Below are 22,142 nucleotides of genomic sequence, written 5' to 3'. Positions count from 1 at the left end.
TTTTCTTTTTAATTTTAAAGAAGATGACGAGACTCCAATTTTGTTATTAAACTCTTATTTGTGACGAAAGAGGGTTAAAAAACTTGGATACTTCAACCTAAAGTATAAAGCAAGCTCTTGACTGTAGCCATGAAATTTCATTAATTTCCTTCCCTCAACATGACATACCACTTTCTATCGGGGAAAAAAAAAAAGGAACATGGCATACCACTTCATAATTGAAATTTCTTTAATTCGTAAAAGAACAGCTTAATTGACTGCGTAAATTCGAATCCCATGTTACTGGTGTTTGTCATTCCACAGACTCCGAGGTAAGGCAGGCCTTTGAGGCCGTACTAATACCCAAAATGAAATAGGGCCCTTTAGTGCTTTGACTTGCCTATTCATAGCTCAAGCCCATGATCGACTGGCCCACTTAAGCTACGAAATTTCACCCACAAGCTTTTAAGTGGCAGTGTCTTTGCAGGACCCAGATGGTGAAGATCTAAAAAGGAACGAACTCGTTTGTCTAACTCTTGTCTGAATGAATTTCTCAAACCTTATTAAATGCTTAATAAATAATGTAAAACTCACTTCATATATTTATCTCTTTCATTTTAGACCCCAAGTTCTGATAGGAGATCTGAATCCCAGTTAGACACATCAGATAGATATACATCTCAAAATGAGACGACAAGAAATTGGCAAAACATTAGTGCATAAAAATGGAATTGGGGGAACTCTAAATGTCCATCCAGTAAAAGTTGATGCTACATCAAGATAATGGGTCATTGAGGAATTAAGTTTGCTGAACAAAATATTTTTGTATAACTGTTGGCCCCTGAGTTAAAACTAAGATTGTGTACAAACCGCATCAGCGAATTTCCGAGAACGAAATATCAAAGAGGAAAGAATAGGTCGCTCCGTGTTGTGTTTGCTTGATACCTTCTCGGTGGCGTCTCGTGCAGCACCCCTGCGTAACTTGTGAATTTATTTGAACTTTGTGACTGAGTCTGCTCCTTTCCTGCTTAATTCACATAGAGAAATAAATAGAAAAAAGGTTCACTAATGGCCCGAGAGGTGCTATATTATTCAGCAGTTGTATCTTCAACAACTTTCTTGTATTCTGGCTTAAGCTCGTAGGTTCCTTGGTTGGTTCCTCTTTTATTGTACACACACAGCTCGTTGAGTATCTCCTTCAAGAATTGCTGCAAAGAAACCAACATTCTGACAGGTGAATACCATGTCAAAGTAATATTAACAATAAAATAAAGGACACAACATAGCCATCACTCAGAAAACTGGATGTAATATGTGTTATGTAACTTCAAAAAAACGAGGTAATAATAATAACCATTACCGAGTTCACAGGAATTAGGCGACTCAATATTTATATGGCAATATTACACCTTTGTGAGCAATTAACAAATCATTCAGTTAGTATTTTCTTGTATCCTTCAATTAAAACAAAGGGCAAAGCATTTCATCCTAGACAAGCATTAGAATCATAAGAGAGCTATTTATACCCACAAAGCAAAATCATAAACAAGTAAAATAACCAAAATGCATACGGCAGGTTGATCAGTCTCTTGGACAAGCTGCTTTAAGGCCCAATTTGGTTGTCTTTCAAATAGTTTGAACATTATATCCTCCAGTTCCCCACGATCCCTTCTAGTTCTTTTCACATCCGATTGCTTAACTGGTACAGTTTTCTTCTTATCCTGCCACAGATCATTAACAAGGAAACTTATGTAAATGTTCTTCCAAAAATGAAACCTGTACCTACATTAGGGAAAGGACCATATTTACAAGTTTTAGAAAGTATAAACAAGTAGGCATCTAGTGTGCTCACGTGGGCTATTGAGCATATGGTTTGCATGCATGCATGCAGGTGTACAAGCAGGCATCTACTGAGGTAGACAGAAGGAAATTTTTTTGATAAGTACAGACAAACATATTTATGCTGTCGGGTTTTCTTCTAGTGTAAATGAGCAAGCTTATAAAACAAAATAACAGGTGCAATGGCACGAGCACACCCCACTAGACAGGAACTCTATAAAACTACAGCATCTATCAACCAATTAGACAAAAATGAAATGTTAGAATAAAAGATAAACTTGACTCCAGATTGACACAGCTCTTCTATCCCAGCTTGACGCCCCTCACCTTAGCCAAGTTCCTTTGTCAAAACATGCAAGCCTTACAAACTGCCGCCACAAATTGGGCCCAACATCCATGCACCAAAGGGGTTTTTTTTTTTTTTTGGGGGGGGGGGGGCATTGATATGGATAAATTATTTCCCTTTAGCTGGAAACATTAACATAGTAATAACAGGACAGAAAGAGTTCAACCTAAAAAATCAACACACTATTAACCCATAGCTACTATTTTGTTCATATGAAAACAAATAAAATAGTTAATACCTTGGAAGTGGATGAAATCAAGCCAACCATTCCGGGCATGGGCCTCATATGTATTCCACGATCATTGTCAATGAACTTTCAAAGGAAATCAAGGACAATTGGAGGAAGTGGGAAACAATTAGGATCATTCAAAACAAGAACTGCACTGCAAAAAGCAATAAGTCAAATGTCCTACCTGTATTTGTCTACTCTTTATCATGGACTTGCTTGTCCTTTCACGGCACAATTTTCCATACTCTTCAATGTTTTCACCATGGGGCTTCATGTCAAACTTATGCTCAACCTTTCCCTCCATCGCAACCTTACCTATAAATGCAATAGTTAACAAAATGTGCCCTGCTTTACATTATAGAGGGGACAACAGCAAGAAGTAGTCATACTAAATGTATGTGGAATCCATTTTAGCTACCTAATTGAATAATTACTGGTTGTATAATTTATTAAAAACTCCACCTAATGAACTTAAATTGTGGGGTCAGTTGTGTATGCCATACCCATCACGGTCAGGAAGTAAAACTTCCATCAACATCTAAAAAAACAGCTGTGAAATTCTCCAACCTTCTAGATTCATCATCACTAAAATCATTTCAACAACACGTGACCACCACAACTGCCATGTGTTTAAAAAACAATCAATATTTATGTATCCATTGAGTGAAAGATATAAAATTAAACACTTCAGGAAACCCAAATTATGATCCTCACCTTGATTTGTCTCTGAAAAGACAGACATGGGAACAAAATCCTTAAACATATTCAAAGAATAACTTTTCGGAACACTCCCCGCCTCAGTGCCTGCCATCTCCATTGTGAACTGATTAACAATTCAAAATGTGTCAGGAAGTTTGTCCTCCAAATATGTTGACAAGGTGTGTGTATCCTTAAAGCAAATATGCAGCCAAATAAACAAACAACCCTTTAAGGGCAGTGACCTTAATAACTCGCAGCCACCTCTATATATAAAGGTAAAATTTTAAGGGAAAAATGAAGTAGCCACTTCAATTATGAAAAGAGGGAAAACAATGGAAAGATAAATATTGCTGCCCTTAAGGGATTATTTCAGTGCTTATGCTCCCCTCTTCACAGTGGTCATGATCTAGCACCAAGGGGTAGGGGAACAAACAAGGTAATTTAATGAACTGCCAATTAAATAAATGAATGGTACACCAAAGGACACCATTCAAAAACCAGATGTGCACCAGAATTGCAAACAGAGTCCGGAAAGTGTCCATTAGAGCATCTTATGAACAAGATTCCATATGCCCACAAAACAAATGAATCACCTCCAATGTGAGGTTAATAGAATGAATACACGAGCTTCATGGAATATTGTTGTAAGTGAGTACAGACAATAGTTTTAACTTCTCATACCGATATAATTTAACGCTACACTCTGACACTGAAAATGGAAATAAAGTGCGACAAAACAAAGATCACAGACTAACAATGCAGCAAATTTAAAGCACCCTCCAATTGAAATTTGAAATGGGCGAATTTAACGCACAATTTTTGAAAGAGTTCACGAGATTCACGCAAAATATACTAACTCAACCACGGTTAGCTAATAACCCTAAATCCAGTTCAAAAGTTCAATAAACTGTGATTTTCCCGGTAAGCAGCCCCGTTTGGATTCAGAAATGAAATGAGATGAGATGAGTTGAGTTGAGATGATTAGTGAATGGTAGTGAGATTTTTTTTTATAAGTAAATAGATAGCTTTATTGAATAGAATGAAACTAGGCAAATGTCCAAGTACACAGAAAGTATACAAAGTGAGAAATCTAATTACATTCTAGTGAGCTGAAAAGAAGATAGAAACTCATGGACACTCCCACCCTTCAATACAATAGCAGAAAACCTCTGTAAAAGAGAGAATACGAAAAACTTTCAGATTTCTCCTACTGCACGCTCCTTGTTAGGGCTGAGCACCGACCTATTCGGAGTCGGAGGGCCCAGACTCCGACTCCGACTCCGACTTTGTCGGAGGTCGAATCCGACCTCCGACTCCGACTCCGCGATGTATATTATCCGATCCGACTCCGACTCCGACTTGTCGGAGCGGAGTCGGAGCGGAGTCGGATTTTTTTATTTTATTTTTTTGTCTTTTTTAATTTCATATTTGACCCATTTTTAAAAAAAAAAAAAAAATTTTGTGAGCTTTCAAATTTCAACTTTATCAATATTACAATCTAAACTAAATAGAAGACCATGCAATATCAATCTAATGTTATCATTATAATTTATATATATATATATATATATATGAAGATTCATAAAAAAATATATGATATATATTATTATATATGAATATTAAAAAAAAGACACCGACACTGTATACGAAATATTATTAATACACTAATATACTTTATATATATATATTAATATATATAAATATATGTAATACACTAATAGTATTAGTATATTAGTATTAGTATTAATATTAGTTATACTAGTAGTGATATTAGTTATACTAATAGTTATATTAGTATTAGACTATTAGTTATTATTAATACTATATATTATACTAATAGTGATATTAATACTATATAATATATATAGTTATAGTTAAAGTCATTTAGTATAACTATATTAGTATAAGTTATAGTGATTTAGTATAATTATGATACTACAAGTTATAACTATAGTCTATATTAGTATTAGAATTAGTTGTAGTGATTAGAATAACTATATATTAGTATTTGCTATAATGATTTTAATTTAGTATAACTATATAATAGTATTAGTATATTAGTATTAGTATTAATATTAGTTATACTAGTAGTGATATTAGTTATATTAATAGTTATATTAGTATTAGACTATTAGTTATTATTAATACTATATATTATACTAATAGTGATATTAATACTATATAATATATATAGTTATAGATATAGTCATTTAGTATAACTATATTAGTATAAGTTATAGTGATTTAGTATAGTTATGATACTACAAGTTATAACTATAGTCTATATTAGTATTAGAATTAGTTGTAATGATTAGAATAACTATATATTAGTATTTGCTATAATGATTTTAATTTAGTATAACTATATAATAGTATTAGTATATTAGTATTATACTGACTATATTACTGATTGTATTAGTATACTTAATTTCTAATACTAGTATATCACTATAGTTAATAACTTAATAGTATCATATAGTAATATAGTATTAGTAATTGATACTATTACTACAGTAATTTATATAGTCATTTATATATAGGCTTAAAGTGGTTTACTAATTTATATATAGTAATTAATACTATTAGACTATTAGTAATTTATATGAATAATACTTTAGTTATTATACATTAGTATTATATGTTATTATAAATTTATAGATTAGTGTTTATACATTAGTATTACAATATTACATGTCGATGTTATTATTCATCTTAGTGTTTATAGTATATTATATATACATTAGTTATTAGTATTATGTGCTATTATATTTATACATTAGTAATTTAGTGTTACATGGTAGTAATATTGTAAATTTGTAATAGTATGATATTTACATATAGTCATATACTAAACTATTATTAGTCAATTTAGTTTATATATTATAGTATAAATATATTATTTAACTAGTATATTATTGAGTTTAACTAACTATATAAGATATAGTTGTATAAAATTTAAATAATTAATATATAGAAAAACACATATTTTATAAAATATGTATAAAATCGGAGGCGGAGGCGGAGGCGGAGTCGGAGGGAGACGTCGGAGGCGGAGGCGGAGGATCGGAGTCGGATCGGAGCGGAGTCGGAGTCGGATCATCAATGGATCCGACTCCGACTCCGACTCCGACTGTCATGAAGAAAAAACCTCCGACTCCGACTCCGACAAGTCGGAGCTGGAGCGGAGTCGGAGCGGAGCCGGAGCGGAGTCGGATTCGGAGTCGGATTGTCGGATTTTTGCTCAGCCCTACTCCTTGTTGTTAAAGCACCTATTATTCCTTTCTAACCATAGACACCACATTAAGCACAAAGGTATCATACGCCGCACTGCTGCCAATTGTGCACTGTTATGCCTCCTGTTCCAGCACACCAGTAATTCCACCACACTCTTAGGCATTACCCAACTCAGTCCGGCTCTATCAAGGATGCCAGGCCATAATTCCCCCACCACCTCACAATGTAAAAGCAAATGATCTATCAATTCTCCATTCCTTTTGCACGTGTAGCACTACATCATGACCACCATACCCCGCTTCCTTAAGTTATCAATCGTCAATATGTTTCCAAGCACGGTTGTCCAAGTAAAAAACACAACTTTAGGCGAAACTTGTGCTTTCCAAATACTCTTCCACGGAAAAAGGTGAGTTGTTGTACTGTCAAAACCTTGTAAAAAAATTTAACAGTAAAAATTTTTCTCCCCGTGTGAATCCACAACATACGATCTCCCTCATTTCCTCCTACCTTTGCTGAATACAAGTGGCTAAAAAAGGCTGTCATCTTATCAAGTTCCCAATCTTGTGCATTTCTAGTAAAAGTGACGTTTCAAGTTACCGTCCCATTGGTACAATACAGTAAATCTGAAACTGCCACTTGCTGATTTCCAGCCATGTTAAAAGCAACTGGAAAGATAATGGAAAGAGGTGTCTCCCCACTCCAAGCATCAATCCAGAAACGAAGTCTTGCTCCATCACCCACTCCAAACGTTCCAAGCATCGAGCTAGAAGCGAATGGTAGTGAAATTTGTGAGTTAAAATTTGTGAATAGTAGTAAATAGTTGTCAACTCTCCTCTCAATCCAAACCGGCCAAGAGGAATGCGAAGAAGCTCATATTAAACAATAAAAAAAATCCAATGAACTAACCCAATTTCCGAGTTGGTGTGAAATTCAACGAAAATCAATTGAATAGCATGAAATTAAATCTTCGCACCAAGAGTTTTCCTAGAATAAGAGAGCTGATCAAGAAGAATCTGATGAGAGAGAGAGAAAGAGGTTTCCACCTGGAGGGAAGAGGATCCGTCGGGATGAAGAGGATCGAGGGAGAGGACGACCTTGGCGAGAGGGTGAGGGTCAGATTGGGGATGACTCTTCCAGGACTTGGCCACCGCAACAGGGCATTTCATCAGCCAAACCGATCTCTCAGCCTTCGCAGTCTCCAAATTACTACTGCTACTACCGATGCTATTACCATGCTCTTCATCCATCTCTCACGAGGTCGCAGCTCTATTGTGGGGATCAACTTTTCTCTCCGGTTTCTAGTCTTCTTTTTAGTTTTTTGGTGTTTCTTCCCGGGGAGTCGGGATGGTGGGTGCGTGTCTAGAATATGATGATTATCTATGGGCGGACCGGACCCGAATCAACCGGGTTCAATAAGCAAGCATTTCAGTCAGACGCTTTCGAGATAAAGATTTTTATCTATTTTTTATTTAAACTCGATTTGATAAGTTAAATTCTTAACTCTCCTCTCATAAACGAATTTGAGTTTAAATTATTTATTTTTTTATTTTTTAAATAAAATTTAATAATTAATAAATTAGATAAATAAAAAAATAAAAAATTTAATATTAAATTTATACAATTAACAAATAGAATTTCTATCAAATTATAATATTTTAAAAATTTATAAATAATTAATATCTAACTAATTAATATTTATTCATAATAACAATATATTATATACCTACATATATTATTAATACATACACATAATATGATAGCATATATCTATTTTATATGTGATCCTCACATACTAGTATATGAATTATTAAATTTTATCGTCTAATTATTGTATAAATTATAAAATATAGCTATGACGTATATTCAATATATATACATAAATAATTAGGTTACATATTATATATTTAATTATAAAAGTGTTATGTTTATATTATTAACTAATACATATATATACATAAGTGTATGTATATATTTATCAATATATGAATGAGTTTTAATCGAATCGAGCTAACGAATCGACTCGAACATAAACGAGCGAGCCTTAGCCGAGTCGAGTCAAATTTTATCGAGTATATATCATTTATTAATCGAGCAAGTTTATACTTTTATGAGTTTTTTTACGAATCGAGTTAGATTTGAGTTTATCAAGTGGGTACCGAGCAGGTTATTGATCAAACTAGTTCATTTACAATCCTATTTAGAGCATTGGCATTAGCTTATGTATCTTCATATTTGAAGATCAATTTTACATATTAAAAAAAAAACTCTCATATTTAATTATCCATCATTAAACTAAATAATAATAAATTATTAATTATTTTATTAAATTTTTGATAATAAAATAGGTTTTCCACTCTTTTCTATTTCTTCTTCTTTTCCTATTCTTATTTTTCTTTACCCTTTTCGATTTCTCTCCATCTCTCTTCTTTTCTTATTTTTTTTCTTCTCTCCAGGTTCTGCTTCCTCCATCGCCAGCTGCTTTTCCATCGTTAGCTCTTCCTTTCTTTCTTGCCATTCTTTCTTGTTCTGGTTTTTTTTCCATTGTTGATCTCCTTAGGTTTGAGGTAACACTCATGGATGCTCTATTTCGAAATTTTGTAGATGTTTTCATTTTTTTCTCCAATTTTTAATTTTGCATTATCGAGAGTTGTTGCGATGGAAAACCTCCGGTCCTTCGAGTATCGGGTGAGAGAAGAGGCAGTCGCACGAGAGAGATTTTCTGGAGATTTTTGCAAGCTGTATGTGTCGAGAGAGAGAGAGAGATAGAGAGAGAGTTCCTTCTCTTGCTGGGTTTCGTCGCTTTGAGAGAGTTGCTTCAAGAGAGTTTCGTGGGGGTAAAAGTTCGAGAAATAGCGTCCGGGTAGAGAGAGAGAATATTAAAAATAACAGAAAATATAAACTGCAGCGTACTGTGTGTTGCAGCCGCCGCACATTCAATACATTGAGTGAAAAAAATATATATACGTGTGGTGTATTGCGGCTTCTGATGTATAGCACAGTTCTAAAAATAATATTTAGAGATTAAACATTATTTATTCAAATCTAAAAATGAAGATGAATAATTAATTGCTAGTACTCTTAATAGTTAGCTTTATATAATAAAATATTTATATAGTATAATTTAGTTTTTTTTTTAAATAAATTAAAATTTTATAAATTAAGTCTTTTCATATAAATAATATAAACTTGTAAATGGTAAATTTTTATTATAAATATAACAAAATTAAAATATCAATGCTGATATCTATTAGTGTGTTGCATGTGTTAAAAAATATACCTGAAATTAAACTTTCAATGTGTCAGGTGTAGTACACAGCCCTGCTGTTAGCCCAGCCCGATTGCTTTTGTAATAAGATAATATATATATATATATATATATGAATAATGTTATATATAATTATGAAGTCTGTAAATATCGTATAATTATTTTAAAAAAAATAATATTTATTATTAAAAAATTAATTTATTTTTATATAAATTTCGTATTTATTTTATTTTTTCAAAGTGACTGCACGGTATTTATATATTCACAACTGTAAATATTATTTTTCTATATATATATATATATGAAGTCATTCAAGAGAAACTCTTCGGTTTACTTAGTTCTTTTGTCTTTATTTCCCTTCTTACGCATATTTTCATTTAAAGTTCAGTCACATCCTTTCAATTTCTCCTATCACGTTACACAGCTTGCATTTCTCTTGTTTTCCTCTCATAAATATTCATTAAGATGAAATCAACAGTTCTTCGGATCCATAACGTATCTCTCTTCTCTCTTAATTTATGGTCATTGGTTTCCTTCTCAAGTGAAAGATTTTACCCTTATAAAAATCCCAAAATTTTCTTCCAAGAGGATTTCAAAATCCCTACCACTTCTCTCTCATAATATTTTATCTCTCGAATCTTCTACAATTTGGTGGATTTCTGTAAGTTCACTACTTGTACTCATTATATTTTTATTCTAAATGTGATTTTTATTTTTATCATGATGTTACTTTTTCTTAAAATTTCTCTATGATTTCAGTAATTTTTCATTAAGCCATCACGTTTGTATTTGGGTTTTCCTTATTTCAGTGCAGATTATAATTATTTTTCTTTTATACATACATGGATTCTTTATTTTTATGTTGCTGTTTTAATTTTGATAAAAGAAAACAGATTTGATGAAAATCATTTTTGTAAGGGACTTTGGATGTTAACTTGTTTAGGAATAAAATATGGGGAATATAATTCTTATAAAACAATGAGGTCATTTTTATAGTGCAAAATGTGCACTCTGATAAACATGAACGTATTTTCTAGTATATCATATTACTATCAAGACATAAGTATCGTTATTATGCCATCTTTTATAACTTTTACGTAAACCAAAATATTAGTACAGTATAATAGATTTTTAAATGGTTTTAAATTTACGATATTAGTAATGAGGCATGTTCTGAATATTGTTATGATGATGATTGATGTCCCGTTAACATTATTTTGATGTATGTTTTTATGTGTAATCATTATTATGTTGAGATGGAATTTAAGGCGAGTATGTATTTATATTTGCTCTATACCATTTAGGTTCTCAATTTTACAGTTGTGGCAATTAGTATTTTGGGATCACGAGATAAGTAGGTTTAATTAATTTGGCATTTTTATTAGAGATTCTGAATTTTTCTAAATTAAAAGTGTGTATTATACAAAAAATTTATTCAATATCATATATAAATATTAGAGCATCTCCAAATAAATTGTTATATCATGAAATGTGTAGCTTGAGCCTAAACTTATATGCAACTAGTCATGATACATTTGTAGAAACTTTATGTGCATTATAGTTACACCAAATATTATAAGAGTTATATGATGGCATGTTTATATTACTAATTTTTATTTGGGAGGATAACTATATTGAAGGACTTCGAGAATGTATTGACCTATTAAATGAGAAATGTAAAAGGATGATAACTACACTGAAAGACAATGAGAAGGTGTAGGCCCTAAATAGAAAGGAGAATGATAACTACACTGAATATTTAAGAATGTAACGGCCCGATCTTGTATTTAGAAATAAAATTACAGATAAAATTTTTTATGAGTTAAAGCAAATTATCAGATGATTTTTTTTTTATAAACTTAGAGTTAAATCTCCATTATTATTATTATTTTTCCTCCAAACCCATGAATCCTCTTCATAATACAACTCATCCCTACCGGATTTCTTCTTAGAATTTCAAACAAGACACTCACATGCACATGCACATGCACGTCTCTTCGTTTATTTTTCCCTAGGGTTTTCCTCTTGACTCTCAATTGACTAGGTTTATAAATAGGTTAGGCCCTCATCCTCTGCATGAAAGACATAGCCACTGCCGCCAACGTCTGGATACACTCATCACACAGAGCACCTTCCACAAAACCTCCTCCCCACAGTTCGTCCACACACTGGCCAGTTGCACCCAAGACCTTCTCCGTGTCGACCACCGTAAACCATAGAAATAACCTCACTTGCCGAGTTGGTCTGCGTCGATCTCTTCGCACACAACAAACACACGATATCCCCACTCAAACCCAGACAACAAGCCCTCGTCGTTGCCCTCCACCAACGTCACTCAGCCAAGCCTTCACTTGCGCCACCCCGCCGCAATCCCTTCCAGTTGCTCAGCCACTGTGTGATAGCCACTGCACACGCACGGCAACCACTTACGACACCTCTGTTTTCCACACCCAAAAACAGAGCACTGAGCTCTCCGACTGTGAGCCACAGCCTAGCCACCCTCAGCCACAGAACACGCCGACCATCACAACCCAGTGGCACCCACTCCGTCCCGGTAAGCCACGATCGTCGTCGTCCCCCTCTTTCTCTCGGTTGTTTTCGGTTTGACAGAACTCCTTCTCTTTCATCCCGTAAACTCTCCCTCTCTCATAACTCTCTCTCACTTTTCGTCTCTCTCTCTCTCTCTCTCTCTCTCTCTCTCACACAGCTTTGCCGCCTCACTCGCCACCCTCTCCTCAGCCCCGCTTTGTAGCGTGTTTCCTCTCTTGGTAAGGATATCGCACGGCTTAGAGTTCCCTTCAAGAAAAATACATGTGTCCTCAAGTTAGAAGGAGTTACGTTTTTGTCGGCTTCATTTACTGAAGGGTAGATTCTTTTATTTTTAAATTACATATTTGTCCCTTAGTTTTAAACCAAATAGCAACATATTGAACTTATATTTTATTTTGAGCTTTAATTTTATTTTTACGTGGGCTCTTATTTACGGGCTTTAAATCTTTTTGTTATAAAGATTAACAGTTTAGAATAATTCAGTGTTATGAAGATTTTAGGTTTAGGAAATATAGGATATTTTTTTATAGTTTAGATTTTTAATAAAATCTCTTGTTTAATTAGAAATTTATGTAAATTACGTGTTTATTTTCATAGGCGACCGATTTCGTGCCGATAATAGTGGTTTAGCGTTGCAAGGTAAGTAGCATGATCATATCCTTACGCATATGTACAGTGAGCTGTTTGTCTTTTATAAAAGATATTATGCATGTATGCCATTTATTGGAAACCCCTTTTTACGTACCCAAAACATGATAAAATTATGAAAAAGTCATGATTTTATGTGAAAGATTATTCATGAAATTATTTACTAAATGCATAATTTTATGTGAAAGATTATTTGTGGAAGATTATTCATGAAATTATTTACGAAATGCATGATTTTATGTGAGAGTCATTTCATAAAATTATTTATGAAATGCATGGTTTTATGTAAAGATTTATGCATTAAAGTATTTTATGAAAAATCATGATTTTATGCGATGAAACATGTATCACGACATTTATGAAATAATGTGATTTCATTTGAAATCTGTGATATGATATGACAAGTACGTATGTGATTTCATTTGAAATCTGTGATATGATATGACAAGTACGTATGTGATTTCATTTGAAATCTATGAAATGACAAGTATGCAAGTATGATTTGATAAAATATGTAACGGCCTATGTTATGATATGAAAACGGTACCTATGTTATGGGCATATTGCATTGCCAGGTCGTGCATGCTGGTAGTGCACCCAGTATTGTCTTCCTTATGTATGGATTCCACAACCCGCGGTCACGGGCGGAATCGAAATCTATTTAGATTCGCTAACCCTAACTCACGGGGGTCAACAGTGGGTAACGGCCTATAATAAGTGAAAGATAAGTTAATGTTCATGCTCATGTTATTTTATGAATGTATTTATGAATATGCACGCTTTTTAAGAAATCGTATGTTTATTATATTTACTGTATGATGTGTTGCTTATTGAGTATTCGACTCATTTTAGTTTTTTTTTTTTTATGTTTTTAAACTACCCCAAGTGATGACATTTATGAAGACGAGACTGCAGGACAGAACATGACCCAGGGAGGCGAGGCAGAGGCCTAGACAGATTATGCTATAATTATTTTTATGGTTTTAAGTTTTAAATAAATTATTTTGATAAGCACATGAGACTTTCGTATTTTTCATAAGTGCTTCCGCATACCTTATTTTGGATTTTCAGTATTTATTGAAGTTTGTTATTTTACGAAAATCTTTCGCATCTGGTGCATTGTTAAAAAGAAAAAATTTTAAGTTCAAGTTTAGTAGTAGCACACTGGCTCCTCGAAAATTCTTAAATGTCTTTTCGAAAACGGGGTGTTACAGTGTAGTTCCCAAAAGAAGAAGATATTAAGGAAATGATATCTACCTTTGAATGGGTAGTTTCCTTATGGAGAAAGTTTTATATTAAAATTACATGGTATAAGCCTTTTTTGTTTTTTTGTGTATTAATAATGCTATTGGCTATTATTTATTTGATATATTGGTTTATTTAATGAGACTCATATGTTACACACAGTTTAATCAATCCTACTTACCGAGCCGTAGACTTACCATTCTACCTGTAAAATTTTATTTTACAGATGTCGAAAAGGAGCAAGACAAAAAGGGAGCTTAGATGATATGTGGAAGAGTTAGATTAAGAGTGATGGAATAAGTGTTATGGAATAGTTTGAATCTAATCTGTGACATTTTTTTATGATCGAACAGTTTAAGTGAAATTTAGTATTTTAAACTCTATTTATATATAAATATTTTCTCATAGTTCTTTTCTTGTCATTGTTACGATATCATTTTTCAATGTCAATGAAAACATCTCCAATAGTTAGAAAAATTGGGGGCATTACATCAGGCGCTTTAAACCCACGCTCATCTGTTTAGAATCTTGAGATAATTAGCTTTAAAAAAGTAGCGTTAGATCATTTCCTATACTTTTATTAAAAATAAAAATTTGATGTGCAGTTATTTTTACGTATTTTTTGTGTGCATTATACTAATATAATTGGCTGCATCACTTTTTTTTTAATATAAAATGACTATTTTGACCATTCACATTAATAGAGTACGTAATAAATATGTAAACGTAATTGTATATAGTAAAACTCTCAAGAGTACCATCCAATTATCCAAAGTTCTTCTCTATTTCTTTAAACAGATAAATAAAGGAAAATAAAATAAAAATGGATATTAAAAATAAAAGGGATAGATGAGACGAAAAAAGAAAAGAAAAGAGAAATAATAGAGAGAGAGAGAGAGAGAGAGAGAGAGATTAGAATAAAAATATTAGAGTCCTTCTACAGTCACCGCTCTGCCCTCCCGCTCATCCCTCCCGCTTGATGTGTCACGTCTCTGTCATGCCATGTGTCATTATATTAAAAAAAAAAAAAGGAAAGGAACGAAAACGTAAATTGGACTTTTCATATCTTATTTCTGGGTGACTTCTTCGACAATCTGCCAAAACAAAAATTCACGAAAATGCGATCTAATGAATTATGTCTTTGAAGAAGAAAGGAAACTTCCGCTTTAAATTTTAAAATTAAAGTAAGAATTATGGGTTTTATAAGAAAACAATACAAACATTCTCTTCTTTTACTTTTGTTACGCTCATCTCAGTTTTCTCGTAGCCAAACAACAAACATGGATTTTAGCAGATAATAGTTTTCTAGGAAAATAACAAGTTTCAGACAAATACGTGCAGTTTGGCTTGCGAAAAATAGGATGCGAAGAAAAATCGATGGGTTGGCTTGTGGACGATGGGATCCGAAGAAAAATCTGAAGAAAAATCTATGGGTTTGGCTTGTGGAGGATAGGATATGAAGAAAAATTGATGGGTTTGGCTTGCGGACATGAAAGGAAAATTAATATTGAATAAAGAACTTTTGTACCCCAAAACTTGCAAAGCTGCAAACTTTAGACCGACTCCGAAAAAGAGAAATATATTAGGTTTTATGCAAAGGGTTCATTGGTTGAAATATTTGCTTACCGGAAGGGAGAAAGAAGCAAGAAAATATTAGTGAAAAGGCAATAACAGGAGAGAGTTCTTGAGAAAAGGACATGAGTTTGGAGGAGCTTGCGGACATGAGTTTGGAAGAGAAGAAGAAAAATTGATGAAAGGATAGAAGAATACTATGCATTCAAATTATATTTTTCTATTATTTAAAAATCATGCCACGTGTGCATTTATTGTCAAGCATGAGAGAAAAGCGGGAGGGAGGAGCGGTGGTAGTAGCATTTCTCAAAATATTATGCATAGATAAATGTTGTCTATCTATATTTAGATTAGTACTGGAGTGTAATTAGCATAATTTGTTGGAGAGTTTTTTTTTTTTTTTTTTTGAAGATTCCTTTATCGTTTTACGTATAGAAATAAAATGCACGATCCATTAGAAATACTCTGTAGAAAAATATATTGTCATAAATAATTTGTGCAAATTCAATACGTGCAAGCCTTTTTAGGAAAACAAAAAAAAAAAAAAGTATGATCAACTTAAAAAATTAATTTTCTATGGTGAGTCATACTTTTCAAATGATTATATACAATAATTGTACATTCTAAACTTATATATAGCATTATGCAGACAAATTGAAATTCACAAAGTGGGTTTAGCGCGTCTTTGAATGGAGAATTTGTTTGAAGAGCAAAATCACAAGAACAAAGAAGAAGAAAAATTATTCAAATCATGCTATGTTTCGAACATGGAAGCAACTCATCTCATTTGAGTTGAGTTCAAATTTAAACATAGCCCAATATTTAAATATACAACTACCAAATCATTCAATTCAAGATTTCTTTATACCTAAAATTTAAAATTTTTTTTAACTCAATATCTATTTATATGAGGGATCTACAATATTTTTAAATTTCTCATAAATACATCTAAACTCATGTTAGGTGGGTCTCATAAAATTCACTATACATCTCAACTCATTATTATTCATAAAAAAATCAATTCATCTCAAATAAACTCAACATTCAAACTAACCTTAAAAACAAATTTCAGATTTAGTAGTTGAGGTAGGATAGAATGATGGTCGATCTGGTCATTGGAAGCAGTCCATCTGGCTATGTTGTGTGCAGTAAAACTGACACTACCACAAACTTTCCCGGTACTCCATGTCTTAAAACCTTCTGAGCATCTAGTTAGTGTCTTTAATAATAGGAGATTGTTTCCATTACGAAATAGTGGTTCATTTTGTATGGATATGATGACATCTAGTGAATTTCCCATTAGAAGAAGATTTTCCATCCCAATTCCCAATTATTATTGCGTTGCAAATTGCCATTAGGTGAAAGAAGGATGGTTTTTCACCTCCCTTATACCCTACACATCTGGGATGTTACGTCAATTCATACAAAATAAGAGAAACGAAAATGACGGGAAGATCAAAAGTTAAAAAGAACTCAAACCAATCGAAAAATGGGGCCTTTTCTTTCTGTTATAGCTCTTTCCATCCTGGCTTCATGTAAATATCATTTTGTGCCCATTAATCGACTGGGCGGGAGTAAAAGAAATCAAAATTTTTTATCTGCAATCATTTTTGCATATTCTTTATGCACTCTATTAATATAATTAGTTACGTCACATCAATAATGTGCACAAAATATAATATAAATAATAAAATATACCTTTTTTTATCGGTTTAAATTTATAGAACAATTGATGATTTCATAAGTATTGTTTCTTTTCTAATACGAATGGCATTGGCTCAGTCAAATATATTTACAATCTAAAATTTGACTAATAATTTCTTAAAATTGTCTGCATTAGAAGAGGCATAAAGTAAATCTCTAAATATGTATAATTACTGTTCACTCTCAAATTGATTAATTTATATTATTTTCTCTCTTTTCTCTTCTTTTGATAGGTTTCATGTATTTTGATACATAGATTATTAGAAATTATGAAAAATAAAATAAAAATAAGGTAAAAAATATATAAAAAAAATACATTAATGTGTAGATAAAAAATTAACATTTATAAAAATTGTATTTTATTATTATTATAGTAAGTGACATAGCTAATTAAATGTAAAATATAAAATTATTATGGATAAACAAAATGCAAAACGATGAATTAGGTTGGTTGCCATGTACCTAGTGAGATGAATTTGCTGGTTTCCCGAACTAGCAAAAGGTCCAAAACGATGAATTAGGTGGACGTGGCCCGTGGAGTTTTGGTGTGACGTAAGCCCGGTCCAATTGACCAGTCATATCATTATGTAACCCGAAACCTGACGCGATAAAAGAGGGAAGACAACCTAATAAATAATCTTTAATAAAAACAACCCAATAAATACGAAAACCACGACAAAATTAAAATTTGCGAAAAAAAAAAAAAAAAGGAAAGAGGAAAGAGGGAAGGGGTTAATACGAAGGAAAAACGAAGATTGCACGCTCCTCAAACAATAATCGACAAATTTCTGTCTCGAAAGTCGGAAAGAAACCTCCATGCTTCCTTTCCTTGTACTTTTTGTCTCCCGGCCAAACTCGCACCACGCCGACTAATAAGATCCTACCACGTGTCGCAATCTTCTCCACCCCTTTTATCCATACTCTAGTCTATATGGTCTTAGATATCTCTCCGCAGACTCTCACTGCTGTCCATCTCTCTCTGCTAATTCCTCTGCAAATGGGCAGCCTCTTTCCATCTGCTCTCTTCAGTTTCTTACTCTTCTCCTCCGCGTTTCGCGAGATCGACGCTGGCGATGATCCACTGATCCGTCAAGTGGTTTCGGACGGAGAGGATCCTCTCCTCCTCGCCGAGCATCACTTCTCGACCTTCAAGGCCAAGTTCGGCAAGAGTTATGCCAGTCAGGAGGAGCACGACTACAGGTTCGCCGTGTTCAAGGCTAACCTGCGACGAGCAAAGGTCCACCAGAAGCTGGACCCCAGTGCCGTCCATGGAGTCACCAAGTTCTCCGATCTCACCCCGGCAGAGTTCCGCCGAAATTTCCTCGGGTTGAAGCCTATTCAGCTCCCGGCCGACGCTCATACGGCTCCGATCCTTCCCACCAACGATCTCCCCACCGAATTTGACTGGCGTGATCATGGCGCCGTCACGGGCGTCAAAGACCAGGTATAAGAAAAATATTATCTATATTTTTACTATATATTGATTTCTTTATTTAAAATCTCAAATACAAACTTGGTTTTTATTTGTTTATGTGTGGGGAATTAGGGTGCGTGTGGATCGTGTTGGTCGTTTAGTGCAACGGGAGCATTGGAAGGAGCTCATTATTTGCAGACTGGGGAGCTAGTGAGCCTGAGTGAGCAACAGCTTGTGGATTGTGACCATGAGGTTTGACATGTTCTCCCTTTCCGTTCTTCTCTTTCCGGATGACGTTATATATTATGGTGGTAAAATTCTTCGTTGGTTTTTAACTGCTGTTTCAAACACTAAGGCCGATATATCATATATAAGTATCATCGTTATAATTTTTTTTTAAAATTTTTATACCAAATATAATAAATAACGTAAGTTTTTTAAATTTCAAATTAATAATAACATTTATATAAAACTATCTCATTTCATCTCGATATTCAAATGGGACTTGTTTTATGCGATTGTGGCCTCTGTTAACCTAACTATTTATATAGGTCCAATAGTATGGCCATCAGGAAAGTCCTGGAAAGGTCACCGGTATTGATGATTTATGTGATTTTGACTCAGTTCTCGTGCTTTTTGAACATTCTATGTTCAAGATCAAGGGTGTATAGTGGCTTGAAAATACAATTGTTAGATTTGAATATCTACTTTTTGTTAAGATATATATGGGTGAAAATAAATCGGTTAACGGGTAAACTGGACCGGACCGGGCCGGACTAAACTGGTACCGGCTTGATTTGCTCTAGTACCGGTTTTATTTTTCTCAAAATGGGTCAAAATTGATCTAGTTTCGGTTTTATTTTTTCTAACACTGGACCGAATCGATTCGTATATATATTGATTTTTTATATTGTATAAAAATATTTTTTATATGATTTTTTATATTATATATAATTTTTATATATAAATATATAATTATATATAAAATAATTTTATATTATATGATAAATTACTAATTAATATAATATTAAATTTTAAAGCCTATATAAAAAACTATATATTATCAGTATAGTTTATTGTATTAATAGTTATATTAATAGTATATCACTATATATTATACTATACTATAATATATCACAATAATAGTCTATAATATAATTATAATATATATTATAATACATTACAATATATTATTACTATATTATTATGTACTATATTATAATATACCGGAAAAACCAGAGCAAAACCGGAAGTATCGGTTTAGGGGTGTAACCGGTGCGTTATCGGTTTTTCAAATCTCAAAATCGGTATATACCAGTTCAGTTCTAAAATATGTCCAAAATCGGACCCGTTACACCCTAATTAGATATAGCAATTGATACTTCAATCTGATAGTTGGGAAATTGGTGTCTTCCTTCTCCTCTTTTATGGTATAAGGGTTTGCTCACAATCCACCACCCTAATAGTAAGTTTCAGATTTTTGTGACATGAATTCGTTTGAGATTCTCTCTCTTCACCTCTGATGTGTCGAGCATGTTGATTCCTGGAACTGGTAGTCAGAAATCTGGAGAACAGATAAAACTGAGGTTTAGAATTTTCGCATGTCGTAGTTTGTTCAACTATGTAGGCTTCAGAGATGTCAGACGAGACTAGCATCTCTCACCATAAGTTTCTTGGCAGTTGGCATGACTGTGAAAATAAACAATTGATCATGCATGTTAATTAGTTCTGAAGTTCGACAACCTGGCTAAAGGATAGGAAAAGTACAAAAATGACTTTCTCAGCATGTCTTGCCAGGTGACTCCTGGTAAAACGGCAGTTGCATGGATGTCTTTTGACTCTTTATTTTCACACGAGTGTGCATAAATGATATAACTATCGTCATGCTCTTGCATATATAACCCATGAAATCTTTTGCAGTGTGATCCTGAAGAATATGGCGCATGCGACTCGGGCTGTAGTGGTGGGTTGATGACCACTGCCTTTGAGTACACCCTCAAGTCTGGTGGATTAGAGAAAGAGAAGGACTATCCTTACACTGGGACTGATCGCGGCACATGCAAGTTTGACAAGAACAAAATTGCTGCTTCTGTATCTAACTTCAGCGTTGTTTCCATTGATGAAGATCAGATTGCTGCAAATTTGGTGAAGAATGGGCCGCTTGCAAGTAATTAGCTTTTTTTGAAACCTAGTAGTTCGCATTGATTTCCACGTATTATTCTTATTTTCTTCCTCAGTTGTGCATGCTGTGAAGGTAATATATATAATAATAGACTACGCATCTTTCCTTTTAAATTTGTAAAGGAGGGCGTTGTGAGGCTAGGGTTTAAGTATGATAAAGTAGATGAAGTGATTAATGAATGGTTTAATGCCAAATCAAGTGATTAATTGACGCTTTTTCTGTGCCTGCATTTTGCAGTTGGCATCAATGCAGTTTTCATGCAGACATACGTTGGGAAAGTTTCATGCCCGTACATCTGCTCTAAGCATTTGGATCATGGGGTGCTCCTGGTGGGGTACGGATCTGCTGGTTATGCCCCTATCCGGTTCAAGGAGAAGCCATACTGGATCATAAAGAATTCTTGGGGAGAAAACTGGGGAGAGAATGGTTATTACAAGATCTGCAGGGGCCATAATTCATGTGGAGTGGATTCCATGGTCTCAACTGTAGCTGCCATACATACCACCTCCCATTAAATATCTTGGTGGTTCCGTGTTGGGCGGCAAGTGGAGAGTGGAGCTAGCCGTTGTGAATATTGAAAGTGAATAATATTGTATGAAGGACATGGAGTTCCTAGAATTTTATCTGCTCTTGATGCTCCCATCAACTTGCCTAGGCAGAGATGGTTAGCTTTCTCTTGGTGGTTCCCCTGTACTTTATATCATGATTATCCATTTTAAAACTCTTATATTTGCAAATCGATACAAAGAAACTCCTTGGCTTGGCTCGGGTCCTTGGATTCTATTGTGGGGAAATATGGTGGTTTAAGCTAGACATGAAATATGAAGTGAAAGGTTAATAATGGTTTGCTACATGATCTGGATAGAAAAATAATTAGTTCAGCTTCGACCATGCCCGCATATATTAGAATGTGATTGATATTGGTGTTTATTTTAGCGTGGATGCATAAATCTGAGATATTTTCAGGAAAAAAAAACCACTCATTTCACTATCATATAGAGATATGGCATCATGCATGCTGCGGATCAAGTACTCCAAGACTAGCAAACAAATTAAAACAAAGCGGGAAGTGAACGTTGAGGTTTCTCGATGCCATGACTAATCCGATGAAAAAATGATCTGGATGAGAGGAAGAAAGAGAGAGTGATGGATCCCAAAAGTGAAAGTGTTGAAACAACAAAAAGACAAAATGTAATACTTAGAGCATTAATATTGGTCTATGTATTCATCTCTTTT

General features: G+C 33.6%; 2 protein-coding genes across 2 annotated transcripts; one reads left to right on the top strand and one right to left on the bottom strand.

The window, feature by feature from the left end:
• Positions 1-680: 680 nt before the first annotated feature.
• LOC108991399 (transcription initiation factor IIF subunit beta-like) lies at positions 681-7,680 on the bottom strand. Its single transcript, XM_018965638.2, has 6 exons — positions 7,370-7,680; positions 3,108-3,216; positions 2,578-2,708; positions 2,403-2,477; positions 1,551-1,700; positions 681-1,187 (listed from the first exon to the last, which is right to left on the bottom strand). The coding sequence occupies exons 1-6, from the start codon at positions 7,571-7,573 to the stop codon at positions 1,068-1,070; spliced, it is 789 nt and encodes a 262-aa protein (XP_018821183.2). The 5' UTR covers positions 7,574-7,680; the 3' UTR covers positions 681-1,067.
• Positions 7,681-18,226: 10,546 nt separating this feature from the next.
• On the top strand, positions 18,227-21,757 carry LOC108991364 (cysteine protease RD19A-like). The gene is made up of 4 exons (XM_018965587.1): positions 18,227-18,754; positions 18,857-18,976; positions 20,645-20,891; positions 21,144-21,757. The coding sequence occupies exons 1-4, from the start codon at positions 18,242-18,244 to the stop codon at positions 21,419-21,421; spliced, it is 1,158 nt and encodes a 385-aa protein (XP_018821132.1). The 5' UTR covers positions 18,227-18,241; the 3' UTR covers positions 21,422-21,757.
• Positions 21,758-22,142: the final 385 nt, after the last annotated feature.

Source organism: Juglans regia, chromosome 11, assembly GCF_001411555.2.
Source record: "Juglans regia cultivar Chandler chromosome 11, Walnut 2.0, whole genome shotgun sequence".
NCBI lineage: Eukaryota > Viridiplantae > Streptophyta > Magnoliopsida > Fagales > Juglandaceae > Juglans > Juglans regia.
This window is presented reverse-complemented; position numbering and strand designations above follow the sequence as displayed.

Excerpts from the sequence above, each read along its gene's own strand:
- LOC108991399 (XM_018965638.2), bottom strand. The coding sequence starts at position 7,573 with ATGGATGAAGAGCATGGTAATAGCATCGGTAGTAGCAGTAGTAATTTG. Across the intron at positions 3,217-7,369 it reads ACGGATCCTCTTCCCTCCAG|TTCACAATGGAGATGGCAGG; the intron begins GTGGAAACCTCT and ends ATTGTTAATCAG. Across the intron at positions 2,478-2,577 it reads TAAAGAGTAGACAAATACAG|TTCATTGACAATGATCGTGG; the intron begins GTAGGACATTTG and ends TTCCTTTGAAAG.
- LOC108991364 (XM_018965587.1), top strand. The coding sequence starts at position 18,242 with ATGGTCTTAGATATCTCTCCGCAGACTCTCACTGCTGTCCATCTCTCT. Across the intron at positions 18,755-18,856 it reads TCACGGGCGTCAAAGACCAG|GGTGCGTGTGGATCGTGTTG; the intron begins GTATAAGAAAAA and ends GTGGGGAATTAG. Across the intron at positions 20,892-21,143 it reads GAAGAATGGGCCGCTTGCAA|TTGGCATCAATGCAGTTTTC; the intron begins GTAATTAGCTTT and ends TGCATTTTGCAG.